This window comes from Mustela nigripes, chromosome 16, assembly GCF_022355385.1.
Source record: "Mustela nigripes isolate SB6536 chromosome 16, MUSNIG.SB6536, whole genome shotgun sequence".
Taxonomy (NCBI): domain Eukaryota; kingdom Metazoa; phylum Chordata; class Mammalia; order Carnivora; family Mustelidae; genus Mustela; species Mustela nigripes.
This window is the reverse complement of record NC_081572.1, coordinates 5526967-5541434: the sequence shown is the minus strand read 5'-3', so window position 1 is coordinate 5541434 and position 14468 is coordinate 5526967. Positions and strand designations below refer to the sequence as shown.

Sequence of the window (14468 nt, the reverse complement as noted above, 5' to 3'; positions counted from 1 at the left end):
GGATTGGCTCTGCACTCAGGTGTCTGGGTAGGAACCTGAACATGACTGACTTCGTGCTCCTACCTGCTGGGGGGCTCTGTGCTGCAGCTCCCCTGTCCCGTGCCGGCTCTCCAGCCGCACGGGGCCAAGGGGACTTGTCTGCAGGTCCGTGCCAAGCTGATTCTTGTTACAGACGGTGGAGCACGGCTTCCCACACCAGCCCAGCGCCCTCGGCTACAGCCAGTCTCTGCGCATCCTGGCCATCGGCACCCGCTCCGGAGCCGTCAAGCTGTATCCTTTCTGTTCCCCCGGCTCCCGGCCGGTGGGGCCCTGGAAGGGGCACGGGCCCTGGCCTTGGTGGGATTCAAACTAAAGCAAGTTGTAGATGAGCCCTCCTGTTCCTGGGATGGTTCACATACCCTCTTGGGAGTCAGCCCTGGATGCAGTAAATGGAGGAAGGTTGTTTTGTTTTGTTTTTCCCTTTCTCCCAGTTAGCAGACTGGTCCCAGGCGGCCTTGGGCGAGAGGAGCAATGCTAAGGTTTCCACCTTCTGCCCCACCGTGCGCGCCCGCGTGTCTGCACAGGCACACCAGCGAGAGTGGACTTGTGGTTAGCACGGACAGTCCTCCTCTGGCCTGAGGCTGGACATGGTCCAAAAGGGTCATCCTCCATCCAAAGCATTGGTTCTGGAACATTTCAGAAGCAAGCCCGTAGTTCCAGGACGGAGGATCACTCACCGCTTGGGTCCTCTGGCTGGCCTGGACTACAAGTCCGAGAGCTCCCCAAACCCGACATCCCACCCGAGCCCCTAGAGTGAGCCAGGGTGGCACCTGGGAGAATTGGGAGATGGGGGACCACCATGGAGAGCACAGCCGGACCCTCCCCGGGGGAAGCTGTGACTCCCCCTGTTCCTCTGGGTCAGGTCGAGCAGGGGAGACGGCTGCCCCCAGTGGGCTGACGTAGGCTGTAGGGGGTGTGGAACTCTCTCTAAGCTGGTTAATCATTGCTGGGCCCCAGCCATATCCTGGTCACCAGTCCCCGGAGCGGGAACTCATGGCCAAAGCTGCTGGGGGCAGGCCCTGGGGGGAGGGGATGCCCGGTCTCAGGTGCCACCTTGTGGTAACTGATGGGTCTTTTGCAGCTCAGGTGATGGGGGCAGGGGGAGGCTGTAGCAAGCAGCGTGGCCCTTGCCAGGGTAAGGTGTGTCTCCTCCCTCCCCGCACCCCCCGCACCTGCCTGGCTGGAAAAGCTCCCCCTGATTGGAGCTAGCCCCAATGGTGTCACATCACCACGAGCCACACGAGCCACATGCCCCTCAGGCCGGGGCCCCTGCTGCCTCCACCCCCTCACCCCAGGCCCCATCTTGGGGGACAGTGAGCCTGTCTGTGTCGCTGAAGTATTTATATTCTTGCCACACGGGCCCAGAGGTCCTTGCCCTTGAGCATTGAGCAGGACTGGGTGGTATCCTGCGTTCTGGAGCTTTCCTGAGCCCGCTGCCTGTAGCTATGGTGCCCCAGGGGTGGAGTTCATGGGGCTGCATCGGGAGACGAACGCTGTGGTACAGATCCACTTCCTACCTGGCCAGGTGAGGGGACCTCCACGCCGCGTACCTCACGCATCACTTGGTAGGGGTGTACAGAGGCATTTGGTGGCCCTGGGTTTGGGTCTGCTGGGAGGGCTGGGAACCGCTCCCCTTTCCCCAGCTTCGGGTGCATGGACCACCCAAAGAGCTGCCGGGGGTCTTTTGGTTCTGGGCTCTCTGAATCAACCCGCGCGGGATGGGCGAGAGGCCGCGGTGAATGCCGGCCCCTCCATAGCGAATGAGACGGCGCGCTCCGGGTTCCCGCCATCCCCTCCCTAGTGCCAGCTGGTCACCCTGCTGGATGACAACAGTCTGCACCTGTGGAGCCTGAAGGTCAAAGGCGGCGTGTCAGAGCTGCAGGAAGATGGGAGTTTCACGCTGCGTGGTCCCCCGGGGTAAGGACTCGGTGCCCGACCCCTCCCTTGCAGCCTGACCTGCCCGCCCAGCTCCAGGGTGGGATCACCCTTTGAAGGTCCTGTGGCGCCCTAGGTGGGCCCCCCAGTGGTTTGAGCTGATGCAGCCCCTCCTGCTGGTGTTCTGTTGGCACGGGTGGGGCTGCGGCCTGGCTCCCTCCTTCCCCACGCAGTGTCTACACAGGAGGCTCTGGAAGGGGCATTCTGCCTCCCAGCCCAAGCCCAGGTCCTCCACCATCTGTCTTCTTGGGAGGAAGTCATCAGTATATTTATCCTGGCCCCCGACAACCATTAAAGGACCCCATTAAAGGACCTCACAGGCCTGCTTTCCCTAGGCATGGCCTGTGCTGGGGCCTCCCCTGCCAGGGTAGCAGCCGGCTCACCGGCAGCCGTTCCGTCCTCAGGGCTGCCCCCAGTGCCACACAGATCACCGTGGTCCTGCCGCACTCCTCCCGCGAGCTCCTCTATCTGGGCACTGAGAGCGGGAATGTGTTCGTGGTGCAGCTGCCGGCCTTCCGCACGCTGGAGGACCGGACCATTAGCTCGGACGCCGTGCTCCAGCAGTGAGTCTCCGACGCCTGCCACGGGGAAGCCACCCGCTCTGGCCGGCCAGGGCCTTCTTTCTTCTGTGCCAGTAATGTCTCAGGGGCCTCTAATTTCTCTCCTGGGAAGCCTATAGGGATGGAGGAGAGACTCTCAGCTCCCCACCTGGCCCCTAAATGGAGACTCTGACTCCATCGAGTGTCAGCGTCACAGCGCTTTCCAAAGGTCTGGGGGATAATTTGTCATTTCATTTAGAGGTGAAGGAAATGAGGCTCCTCGTGGTTGTTGCACGTCTGTTGTTCTTCGCGCTGCTGCCGTGAATTTCAAAAGCCCGGGGGCTCCTCACCAGGGCAGATGGGGCCCAAACCTCACTGTGTCAGGAGAGGCATCTTCTGGGGAGGCGTAGGCTTTGGAGTCTGTGGCTTTCATTTGCCAGCAGGCCCCGTGGCCTAATCCTGGACAGCCATGACCCTGTAGGCTTCTTCAGGTGATCCCAGAGGCTTTGTCCCGTGATGATGATGTCTGCCACAGAGAGGGTGTCAGAGCAGGTGTGGGTGTGAAGAGCGGGGGCTGGGGCCCAAAGGAGGAAGAGGTGAAGGGTTAGCCACGGTGGAATGTTCTGCAGTTTCACGGGATGGAGAGGAGGCCAGGGTCCTCCGAGGGGAAGCTGCTTCAGGTTTGAGCCGGTGGGACCCCGTTCCTTCCAGTGCAGGCTTTAGGCTTCCAACTCGCTCCAAAGGGCCCTTTGTCCAGGCTGGGGTGGGAGGCTTCCTGCTTGGGGCTGGGTCTCTCCAAGCACACACCTGTGTGTTTCCACCCAGCAGGGTAGAGTCAAGCCAACCAGGTGGTGGTCAGAGCAGAGCTGTCTGCAGGTCAGTGGGCATGGCGGCTTCTCAGCCTGGCCACCTATTCTGTGGGCAGGCCTGCGGGAGGCATTGCTCCTCAGGTGGCCGTGCCCGCACCCACCTCACTCTGCTGGTAGAAGTCTGACTGGGGGCATCCCCCAGTCTGAGTGCCCTGGGAACCCCCTGCTGCCAGTCTGAATCCTCGTTGTAAATGAAAAGAGGTTTGGCTTGGTTGGGCTCCTAGAAACGCCCTGGGGGTCCAGGCTGTTTGCCTTGCCTTCTCTGGTCTGGTCTGAGGTGTTGGCTCTGGGTCCAGTGCCTGCCACCTCGTGTCCTCTGTTGGCTGCAGCATCTCCAGACTTCACATCAGCATTCCAGGCCCAGAGAAGGAGGAGGGGGTCAAAGCTCAAGGCCAGTCCCACTCACGTAGAGTTTTGTTTAGTGGGTTTTAAAAACTTCTCTTATGAAACACCACCTCTACGCAGAAATGCACTAGGCTTTGCCGCCCGCTCCCTGGAGCCCCCACACACGCGTCCCAGTCCTGAGCCCCTCCCTGGAGGTCCCTGCCTTCTCCTTCCTGTAGCCCCTCCCCACGGGTTTGCATCCTTAAGTTTCTGTCCTCACTGCCCTGTCCTGTGCTCGGCTCCCCGCTCAGCAGTGTGGCCTCTCGATCCTGCTGCACTGCCACATCCACGCGGTGTGCATCAGTGCCCCGAGGTCGGTCCCGCCCGCTGGTGGCAGCAACATCATGGCCTCACCGCGCTTCCGTCCACCAGGTTGCCCGAAGAGGCCCGCCAGCGGCGGGTGTTTGAGATGGTGGAAGCTCTGCAGGAGCACCCCCGCAACCCCGATCAGGTCCTCATCGGCTACAGCCGGGGCCTCATTGTCATCTGGGACCTGCGGGCCAGCCGCGTGCTCTGCCATTTCCTCAGCAGCCAGGTGGGCCATGCGGGGCAGGGGGTGGGGGGCAGGGGCTGTGCCGCCCTCCCAGACAGCCCTGTGCTGAGGCCTGGGGGTGCCGGTGTCGGCAGCAGCAGCACCCTGATCCCGGCCTGCGCCCTCTCCCTCTCCTCCCCTGCAGCAACTGGAGAGCGTCTGCTGGCAGCGGGACGGCCACGTGATTGTCAGCTGCCACTCCGATGGCAGCTACTGCCAGTGGCCCGTTTCCGGGGACGCCCCACAGCCAGAGCCTCTGCGCAGCTGCATGCCTTATGGTCAGTGCTCCGCCCGCCCCATGGGGCAAGCCCTGACCTGTCACCGGGACCCCCATCCGCTGGCAAAGCCGTGTCCTGTGCTCCCGGTCTGTCCTTCCAATTTTGGGGTGCAGGCGCGTACCTCCTAGCGGCAAAGCTGGTGCCCCAAGAAGTGAAGGCTTTGTCCAGAGCCATGCAGTGGGTTCTCCGCTGCTGTTCGTGGCTCTGTCGGGGGGCGGCTCAGGGAGGGACTTCTGAGCACAGGGCTGCTGTGCGTGTGTGGGCATGAAGTGTTTGTGCCCTACGGACCCTGGAGCCGACGGCCGAGTTCAGGCTGGTTCCTTTAGTGGGGCGCCTGGGGGACTCCATCAGTTTAAGCACCAGCTCTTGATCTCAGCCCAGGTCTTGGTCTCAGGGTCGTAAGTTCAGGCCCCATGTTAGGCTTCAGTGTGGGACCTACTTTAAAAAAAAAAAAAAAAAAGATCAGTGTGAGACTCTGTAAAGAGTTTCTGCAAGCTGGTTCCTTTCTTGTAGGTCCTTTTCCTTGCAAAGCCATTACCAAAATCTTCTGGCTGACCACCAAGCAGGGGTAGGTATCCGTGCTCTGTCCTTGTCCCAGTCTGCAGGCTTCCTGGGCGGCTGCTCTGGCCTCTGCTTGCGGCAGGCAGCATCTAGGGACGGCCTCAGGGTCCCGCACGGCAGCAAAGGGAGAGCCGGCCACTCCGTACTTCTCATGGCTAATTCCTGAGCAAGCATTCTTGACCTTTCCCTCCACCCTCCCAGAGAGATGATCCGGATCAGCAGGGTTCAAACTCTGTTGTAGCAGGAGACCTGTTTCTTCAGGCACAGACATACAGGGAGATCCCACATACGAGCAGCCACGGGAGCGGGTGGGGGCCGCTGCCTGAAGCAGAGGCTCGGGAGCCACACTTCACGCCCACGTTCTCCTGGGTTGTTGTGATCAGGAAGTGATGAGGGTCCACCCCACCCCTCACGGGGACCTTGAGTGAGTGCTGACCTCGAGACTGGCGTCCCTCCTGGTCCTGCCCCTTCGGTCCCAGGACAGCCCAAGCTGCTAGCTCAGCCGGGGGTTCTCTGAGCTCGTGTTGGGATCCCCAGGCCAGCCCACGGTTCTTCTGTGCCGGCCAGGTTGCCCTTCACCATCTTCCAGGGCGGCATGCCTCGGGCCAGCTACGGGGACCGCCACTGCATCTCGGTGATCCACGATGGCCAGCAGACTGCCTTCGACTTCACCTCCCGCGTCATCGACTTCACTGTCCTCACTGAGGCGGACCCTGCGGCGGGTAGGCGGGCGTCGGGGATGGGTGTGGAGGGCTGGCCTCCGGGAGGTGCAGGGGTGTGGCCCGCCTGTTCTCAAGCCCGCCGCTGCCCGAGTCCCTCACCCCTACCGCACCCCTCTTGGGGCCTTTACCGCACACGCGCACACACACACACACACACCCACGCGCGCGCGCGCGCACACACACACACACACACACACACACCTGGCTTCATCCTTGCCGGCCACACCTCACACACCCTGAGCTCTCTCTGGCCTCACCTGCCTCTGACGGGACTTAGCCAGAAGAGGGCAGATCTGGCCTGTTGGGTTGAACAGCACCCAGCCGAGAGGCCAGGAGGTCCTGGCTTGGACTCATGAAGTCCTCCCTTTCGTGGGGTGGGGCAGAGGCCAAGACGGCAGAGCCCTGTGTCAGTCTCATGAACTGGTGACAGGCAAGACTGGAAAGGGCTGGTGTGGAAATCTGGAGAGGAGGCCGGTCAGGAGATTGCCACGAGGGTGTGCCTCCCCTCCACGTGAGTCTGGCCTGGTGATGCCAAGGCCTCCCGGTAAGGGGTCGGGCCTGCTCAGGACACCCGGGCCCATTTGGAGGGAGACTCGAGCCTGCTTCCCAGCCCCTTCCCTCCATGCACCTGGTGGGGGTGCTAGTTGTAGGGTCCATTCTTTCGGGTTCTCTACAGAGTCCTATGTGAATAAAGACAACGTTATTTTTTCCTTTCGGAGCTGTATACCTTTTATTTCCTTATCATGCCTTATTGCATGGGCTAGGGCTTGTGGAGCAGGGGAGAGAGGGGCCCTCGGCCTTATTCTTGATCTTAGCGGGAAAGCTTCCCATTTCTACCATCAAGCTACGCAAGCTGTAGCGTCGTTGTAGGTGATCTCCACCAAGGTGACAAGTTCTCCTCCTCCTACTTTACTGAGAGCTTATCATAAACCGGTGTTAGGGTCTGTCGGATGCTTTCCCTGCATCTACCGATACGATCCTGTGTTTTCCTTTAGCCTGTGCGTGATGGCTTCCGTTCATTGACATTCCCACATTGAGGTAGCCTCGTGCACCTGCGATGAGTCCCGCTTGGTCGGTCATGGGGGGTCCTTCTCTCTGTACTCTGCCGGATCTGGAGCTTGTTTTTAAAATGCACGTTCTCTGAGTATAACCCTGGAGCTTCAGATTCTGCGGGGCTGGGCGGGGGAAACTGCTTCCCGTGGCTCCCACAGCTCCTAACACTCCCACCTCCGTCCCCACCTGTCCCCTAGCCTTTGACGACCCCTGTGCCCTGGTGGTTCTGGCCGAGGAGGAGCTGGTGGTGATTGACCTGCAGGCGGCTGGTTGGCCCCCGGTGCAGCCTCCCTACCTGGCCTCTCTGCACTGCTCTGCCATCACCTGCTCCCACCACGTCTCCAACATCCCCCTGAAGCTGTGGGAGCGCATCGTTGCCGCGGGCAGCCAGCAGCACACGCACTTCTCCACCATGGTAGGTCCGACACGAGCCCCGGCCCTGCCTGGGGTCAAGTTCGCCCACGGACTTCTGGTCTCCTTCTTCAGGAGTGGCCCATTGATGGTGGCACCAGTCTGGCCCCAGCCCCTCCCCAGAGGGACCTGCTGCTCACGGGGTAGGCAACGTCATGGCATCTTCCTGCCAAGTAGACTGCGCGGGGTGGGAGCAGAGCAGGGTGCGGGCCAGTCCTAGCATCGCCCCCCCGCCGCCCGCCCCACCTCCCCGTGACTGGCAGGTGGACTCCGCCCACAGGCATGAGGACGGCACCGTGCGGTTCTGGGACGCCTCCGGCGTGTGCTTACGACTGCTCTACAAGCTGAGCACGGTCCGGGTGTTCCTCACCGACACAGACCCCAGCGACAGCCTCAATGTCCAGGGCGAGGATGAGTGGCCCCCACTCCGCAAGGTGAGGCCAGGAGCCTGGAAACCAGGGAGGGCAAGGACGGACTGGGTCTGGCACCTTCAGTCACCTGCGGCCCTCCCCTCCATCGTCAGGTGGGCTCCTTCGACCCCTACAGTGATGATCCCAGGCTGGGCATCCAGAAGATCTTCCTCTGCAAATACAGCGGCTACCTGGCTGTGGCAGGCACGGCGGGGCAGGTAAGAAGGCTGGGGTGGGGGGCAGGGCAGCTAGGAGGAGTGGTCAGGTGACTTTGGGCAGTGTCCAGGGGTTAGAGGGCAGCAAGGAAAGGAGCCAGTCTCCTGAGTGCCCATGGATGGTTGTCACCGAGATTGTCACCTGTCCCTGTGGCTTGGGGCGTCTCCCAGTGGGGAGGGATTGCCTGGTCCCCATAGAGAGAGGCCTGTGGGATGACCGACTCTCCTCCAGAAGCCAGGATTCAGGACCAAGGGTTGGACAGAGGCCTTCTGGCTGTCCTCGGGCCCTGGGACTGGCCATGGGTCCCAGGTCCTTCACTGTCCACCTTCAGGGTCCCTGTGGTCCCAGGGTTCCTTGGTGCCAGAAGTGGCTCAGCCCACCTGCCCCCCCCCCCCCCCCAGGTGCTGGTGCTGGAGCTGAACGACGAGGAGGCGGAGCACAGCGTGGCGCAGGTGGAGGCGGACCTGCTGCAGGACCAGGAGGGCTACCGCTGGAAGGGCCACGAGCGCCTGTGCGCCCGCCCGGGGCCCGTGCGTTTCGAGCCCGGCTTCCAGCCCTTTGTGCTGGTGCAGTGCCAGCCCCCGGCTGTGGTCACCTCCTTGGCCTTGCACTCCGAGTGGCGGCTTGTGGCCTTCGGCACGAGCCATGGTTTTGGCCTCTTTGACCACCAGCAGCGGCGGCAGGTCTTTGTCAAGTGAGCAGCCTCCCCGGGGCGTCTGGGGCCTGGAGCTAGGGTTGTCGCTGGGCTCTTACCCCTGGGCCCTGGCAGCGCGGATGACCGGATGTGTCGTCCCCCCCCCCACCGCCCCCAGATGCACGCTGCACCCCAGTGACCAGCTAGCTTTGGAGGGCCCACTGTCCCGTGTGAAGTCCCTGAAGAAGTCCCTGCGCCAGTCCTTCCGCCGGATACGTCGGAGCCGGGTGTCCAGCCGGAAGCGGCGGCCAGCTGGTCCCTCTGGAGAGGTAAGGCTGTGACCAGCCATGAGCCCGGGAGAGCTCTGAGCAGCCCGCAGCGGGTCCACACTAGCCCCTTCTCCCACACTCTGTGGCCACGCTGAGTAGGTTCCCGCCCTGCCACCCTGCCCGCCAGCCCTGTGGCCTTGGCTACATCACACCGCATGTCTGTGCCTCACCTTCCCCAAGCGTAAAGGGCCAGGCCCTCAGGAAATATGACGGTGGTGGTGTGATGGGTTGGTGGTGAGCAATCCCGTGTCCCCAGAACGGGGAGGCCGGAGCCCCCGCTCAGGCCCGGCCCCGCCCGCTGCAGGGACAGGAGGGGGCGGCCAGGCCCGAGCGCGCAGGGGTGCAGAGCATGGAGCTGGCTCCGGTGCAGCGCAGGATCGAGGCCCGCTCGGCGGAGGATTCCTTCACGGGATTCGTCCGGACCCTCTACTTCGCTGACACCTACCTGAGGGACAGTGAGTGGCCAGCCTGAGGCGGGGGGCCCAGGAGAGCACGGCCTTGGCCCAAGGGCATGTTGGAGGCTGCTGCCTGCCCTGGCTGGGAGGACCCTTCCACTTGGGAGCACTTGGGAGCACAGGGAACCGGGACCCCCTGCCTGCATCTCCAAGGCAGATTGCGCTGGCTTCGTACTCAGGCTCCGCCACGCTCTCGGAGTGTGACCTGGGACATGTCACTTTTCCCCCTGTCACATGCCTGCTGGTGTCCAGTGGGCTCTGCAGAAGCTCCCCTGTGGCCTCCTACCAGGGCAGGGATGGTGGGGCAGGGACGAGGGTCTTGCAGGTCAAGCTATTCTGGATTCAAGATGATCTGTGCACGGGGCCCCTGCTTGTCAGCCTTCCCAGCTTTGCCTTTCTACACCCCAGGGGGTAGGCAGGACCCACAGCCATTCCATTTTACAGGGGAGGAAACTGAGGCTTCCAGAGTTTGCCAACTTGGCCTTGGAGTCACACAGGTAGTGAGAGGCATGGCCAGGACCTAAGCCCAGGTCACCGGGCTCCACCAGACCCGCAGAACCGTGGGTTAGGTACAAACCTTTGCCTCTTGGCAGGCTCCCGCCACTGCCCCTCGCTGTGGGCCGGCACCAATGGGGGTACCGTCTACGCCTTCGCCCTGCGCGTGCCCCCCGCCGAGCGGAGAATGGACGAGCCTGTGCGGGCAGAGCAGGGTGAGTGCTGGGCAGAGGGAGAACAGAGGGTGCTCCTCTGCCTAGGTTTGGGGGGGTTGGCACCTCTAGCCTTGCCCTCACCCCACCACTTGCCTCTTGCCCTGTAGCCAAGGAGATCCAGCTGATGCACCGAGCGCCCGTGGTGGGCATCCTCGTGCTGGACGGACACAACGTGCCCCTTCCCGAGCCCCTGGAGGTGGCACATGACTTATCGAAGAGCCCGGACATGCAGGGAGGCCACCAGCTGCTCGTGGTGTCAGAGGAGCAGTTCAAGGTGCTGCTCGGGTACAGGCAGGCCCCCTGGGAATCCTGGGGGTGTCTGGGGAGCTCAGAGGACAGGCTGCTTGTGGTTTCTGCAGTGGACGTGTGCAAGGCCACTGAGGCACAGAAGAAGAGGGCTCCAGGGTCAGCGTGGGGGGGGCACTAAAGCAGGACCTGTGTCTGTGGGAGGGACAGTGAGCGCAGACATGGAAATAAGAAGGCCCGGCCTCCTTGCGGTCCGAGTCCAGGGGCTGCAGGGCTGAGCGCCAGGGGGCGCCCAGAGAGGGGGCCGACTTCGCTGGGAAGGGGGGGGGGGCTATCTGCCGGGGAGCCAGGCCGTGTAGCCGAACCGGGCAGGGAAGCCAGAAGTCCTCGCTTGGCTGGACGGCGCACGGGGGGCTGTGGTCAGGCCGGGCTGCGAGCTGTGCCCTTGCCCCCAGGTGTTCACGCTGCCCAAGGTGAGTGCCAAGCTGAAGCTGAAGCTGACCGCCCTGGAGGGCTCGCGGGTGCGGCGGGTCAGCGTGGCCCACTTCGGCAGCTGTCGAGCCGAGGACTACGGGGAGCACCACCTGGCCGTGCTCACCAACCTGGGCGACGTGCAGGTGGTCTCGCTACCCCTGCTCAAGCCGCAGGTGCGGTACAGCTGCATCCGGCGCGAGGACGTCAGCGGCATCGCCTCTTGTGTCTTCACCAAATACGGCCAAGGTGGGTCCAGGGCAGGCGCGGGGGGTCCTCTGCTGGGGAGTGTATGCGGTGTGGGGGTCCCACCGGGCAGCCAGGCGGGAGGTACCTCAGCTGAGGACTTCGAGGGAGGCTCTAGCCCCTCATACCTCCTGTGGGGGTGGGGGGGTGGGGGTGTCCCCTCGGCAGCTGCCAGGCCCAGGAACCGGGGGCCGGCCTTACCTGCCCGGCCTCTCCTTCCCCTGCCCGCAGGCTTCTACCTGATCTCACCCTCAGAGTTCGAGCGCTTCTCTCTCTCCACCAAGTGGCTGGTTGAGCCCCGGTGTCTGGTGGATTCAGCAGAGACCAAGAGCCACAGCCGCCCCCGCAATGGATCAGGCCCAGAGAAGGCCTTGGACCGAACCAGGTCAGCGGGACAAGTGGCCTGCGGCTGGCCAGAGATTCCCCTCCCTGGTGAGCTAAGCGCACCCCCCACGCTCCTAGCTCTGGCTCCCCAGCAGCCCCATGCCCTGTCGTAGGGCCTCCCTCCCGCGCAGTTTGCCATCCCCAGCAAGGCTCGGTTTACTGCCCAGGCTCAGGGTGGGCTTGGTAAGCTGACCTCATTCTTCATGGGATCGGGGCTTCCTGAGCCGGAATGAGGAGCCTCATCTCCCCCCAACCCGCCTCCATCCTCACCATCTCTCTCCCCACAGGAACTCGGGGAGCCAGAGTGACGGAGAGGGTAAGACGGGCTTCCCTGTGTACACGGGTGTGGGGGGACAGAGGCACTGTAATACTCAGGCCCAGACCCAGACCGAAGAGGATGGAGGGGAGCCCCAGGCCTGCAGGGGGTGTGCAGGCTGGGTGGAAACAGCATCCCTTCCAGTCCTGAGCTCTGGGCTCTGGCACTCCTGCTCCAAGGGAGCTGGGGCAGAGAGGCCCCAGGGCTCGCCTGACTTGGCCTCTGCCTTTCAGAGAGAAGGCCCGGCCGAGTGATGGAACATGCTCTGCTCAATGATGAGAGTGAGTTGGGGCAGGAGCTGGCGGGCTGCTGTGAGGAATGTCCCAAGGGAAACATGGAAGACCAGGATAGAAGGGAGGGCCACTACCCTGAGGGGGCAGACCCGTCCAACACCCCGCCAGTAGAAGGGGGCAGAAACATTTGTGTCTGGCCCGGTCTCTGCTGGCGTCACCACGCCTCTGTCCCCCCCAATCCTGCAGGGGTCCTGAAGGAGATCCAGAGCACCCTAGAGGGAGACCGAGGGTGAGTTGCTGCTCGGGCCTGTGAGATGGGCCCTGCGGTGCCAGGAGATCTCTGGGAGTGAGGGTCCTCGTCTGCCCTCCCCAAGGTTCCCATGGATGGTGACTATCCTGTCTCTGCCCATGCAGGAGCTATGGCGATTGGCGTTCTCAGCGAGTGGCCGTGGGGTACAGTCTCAGCAATGGAGGAGGTAGGCAGGGGCTCTGGACACTGCTGCAGGGCTGGCGGGCAGCTGGGAAGGCACGCCTCCTCACACGGAGGGAGAGGAGAAGGTGCCCACACGGGTCCCAGGGGTCCTGAAAACCTCTACCTCTGGGCTCCAGGTGGGGGACGGAGGCCGCTGGCCTGCCCAGGAGACTCTGAGCCGTTGCTCTGTCTCTTTCCACAGCAGAATGAGCAGGTCGTGGGTCGAGGCCGCACCACGAACACACACTACTGAGGGCTCTCCCCGGGGCCCGGCCCCGCCTGCGAGGACCATGCCCTGGGCTGCGCCAGGGGCTGGAGCTGACCCCAGTGTCCGGCCTGCTGCTGCTCTTGGCCTTGGGAGAGGTGGGACCCCGGGGCTGTGGGGCTGCCCCTCCTAGGCCTTGTCTGTCTTGGTTCTTTTGTCAATGTTGCACAGTTTTTACTTCCTCCCCTTTTTATAGTGGGCTGGGTTTTAAATTATAAATTTTAATTGCCTCTGGGTGAAAAAGAGTTTTTAATAAACACCTTATTACCTCTTCACCAGACTGGTCCAGTGACGAATTTTTTTAATTGTGGAGAAATTGTCGACGTAAATGGAAAGGAGTGTTATCCGGTCCCTTGTCTTTGTCCCGGGGTCCCGTTGCTGGACCAGGCTGGTGGTCCAGGGAATCCCTTTTTTAAGCGGTTTGAGTCAGAGTAAGTGTGCTTGGTTGTGCCTGAGCGCGGACTCCTCCATGTGTGGGAATGAACGGTAAGAGGTAGCCGTTGCGAGTCTGCATGGCTGCTTCCCTGGGTCAGGGCCGAGGGAGTCCTTTGACTGGCCTCTCCTTGCCGTCAGAAGGGGAAGACACAGTATCTCAGACCCGGCGGCTTCTTCCAGACTCCAGGGAAGGATCATGAGCCACTTTTGAGGTCAGAGGCCATGCCCCGAGCTGAAGGGTCTTATCCCTAGATGAGGGGCCTGGATCAGACTGCTGTTCTGGTCCTTATAAACCAGGCTTTGGGTCTACTTGATTCTACTTCTCTTACCTGTCTTTGCTGAGCACCTACTGTATGCCAGGCACACGGGGTCAGAGGCGGCTGAGACTGTGTGGTCCCTGCCCAGGGTGGGGGGTGCTCCCCATCCTGGCAACGGCAGGAGGTCTTGGGATGCAGGCAGTCGGGGCCTGTGAGCTGCCAGGGAAGGTGATGTCAAGCTGGGTTAGGGACATGACTGGGGTGGGCCGGGGGGGCCATTCTGCACGGAGGATAAAGGGGCCAGCGGCACTGGCGGAACCGGCCTGCTTGCTGTGGGAGGCGGAGGTGGGGCGGGGGGGTGGGGGTTGGCCGGAATTGTGCTGAAAATGAAGGCACTGCATGGCCAGGGCCAGACCAGGACCCCCTGGAGCATGGGGAGGGCAGGGGCACTGCTGTGTGGCCCAGGAGCCCACTTGGCCTGTTGGAAGGACCTGGATGAGTGCACAGGACAGAGGAGGGGCCAAGGTCCAGCTCCCAGGACAGATGTGCTGGGGGGGCAGGGCATCCCCCCAACTGCCCTCCAGCCAAGCCTAGGCAGCTCAAGAGTCTCCGGGTTGTATTTGGGCTGCTCCAGCCCCCCCACTCTCCTTAGAAGTGGGGTGGCACTTAACGGCAGTAGGAGCCCCAAAAGCTGTAAGGAATGCGGAGGAACAGTTCCCAAAAGGGAGGGGGACACAGACCCTGGTCCCAGAAATTACGGGAAAGGGAGGCTGGGTAGATGGAAAAACAAAGCTACAGACAGGAGGGGACTGTGACAGCCAGCCCACTTGATGGGGAGACTCTGAGGGGCTTGAAGCAGGGAAGTGCCCTTGTGAAATGTTTATTTCCAAAGACCCCTGGGGTTTAAATCCCAGCAAGTGGAACTCCTGTGAGAGGCAGATTGCCTACCGCCTCTGCGGCCTGCTTTCTTCTGGGGAATGGAATGATGACCTTGTCTTCTCGGGATCTGCTGTGAGGTGTACGAGAGTCCATGAGGTTCGCGGGGTCATGATGGGGTGACCCCTCT

At 62.5% G+C, this 14468-nt stretch overlaps 1 protein-coding gene across 6 annotated transcripts in view; it reads left to right on the top strand.

The window, feature by feature from the left end:
* The window catches only part of LLGL2 (LLGL scribble cell polarity complex component 2), a 34028-nt gene extending 21043 nt beyond the window's left edge, over window positions 1-12985 (top strand). For 2 of the 6 annotated variants that reach the window (XM_059380071.1, XM_059380072.1), the window contains exons 3-27: window positions 173-270; window positions 1483-1564; window positions 1841-1956; window positions 2379-2537; window positions 3342-3389; window positions 4139-4301; window positions 4444-4576; window positions 5090-5144; window positions 5705-5859; window positions 7110-7327; window positions 7399-7466; window positions 7604-7757; window positions 7847-7951; window positions 8351-8643; window positions 8762-8912; window positions 9169-9367; window positions 9961-10077; window positions 10185-10351; window positions 10779-11043; window positions 11272-11425; window positions 11712-11740; window positions 11974-12021; window positions 12220-12262; window positions 12388-12449; window positions 12648-12985. In XM_059380071.1, coding sequence (XP_059236054.1) covers window positions 173-270; window positions 1483-1564; window positions 1841-1956; window positions 2379-2537; window positions 3342-3389; window positions 4139-4301; window positions 4444-4576; window positions 5090-5144; window positions 5705-5859; window positions 7110-7327; window positions 7399-7466; window positions 7604-7757; window positions 7847-7951; window positions 8351-8643; window positions 8762-8912; window positions 9169-9367; window positions 9961-10077; window positions 10185-10351; window positions 10779-11043; window positions 11272-11425; window positions 11712-11740; window positions 11974-12021; window positions 12220-12262; window positions 12388-12449; window positions 12648-12655 — 3090 coding nt within the window. In that variant the 3' untranslated portion in view covers window positions 12656-12985. The remainder of the gene's footprint in view (window positions 1-172; window positions 271-1482; window positions 1565-1840; window positions 1957-2378; window positions 2538-3341; window positions 3390-4138; window positions 4302-4443; window positions 4577-5089; window positions 5145-5704; window positions 5860-7109; window positions 7328-7398; window positions 7467-7603; window positions 7758-7846; window positions 7952-8350; window positions 8644-8761; window positions 8913-9168; window positions 9368-9960; window positions 10078-10184; window positions 10352-10778; window positions 11044-11271; window positions 11426-11711; window positions 11741-11973; window positions 12022-12219; window positions 12263-12387; window positions 12450-12647) is intronic. The other 4 variants (XM_059380074.1, XM_059380073.1, XM_059380076.1 and 1 more) reach the window with 4 other exon arrangements.
* The last annotated feature ends 1483 nt before the right edge of the window (window positions 12986-14468 follow it).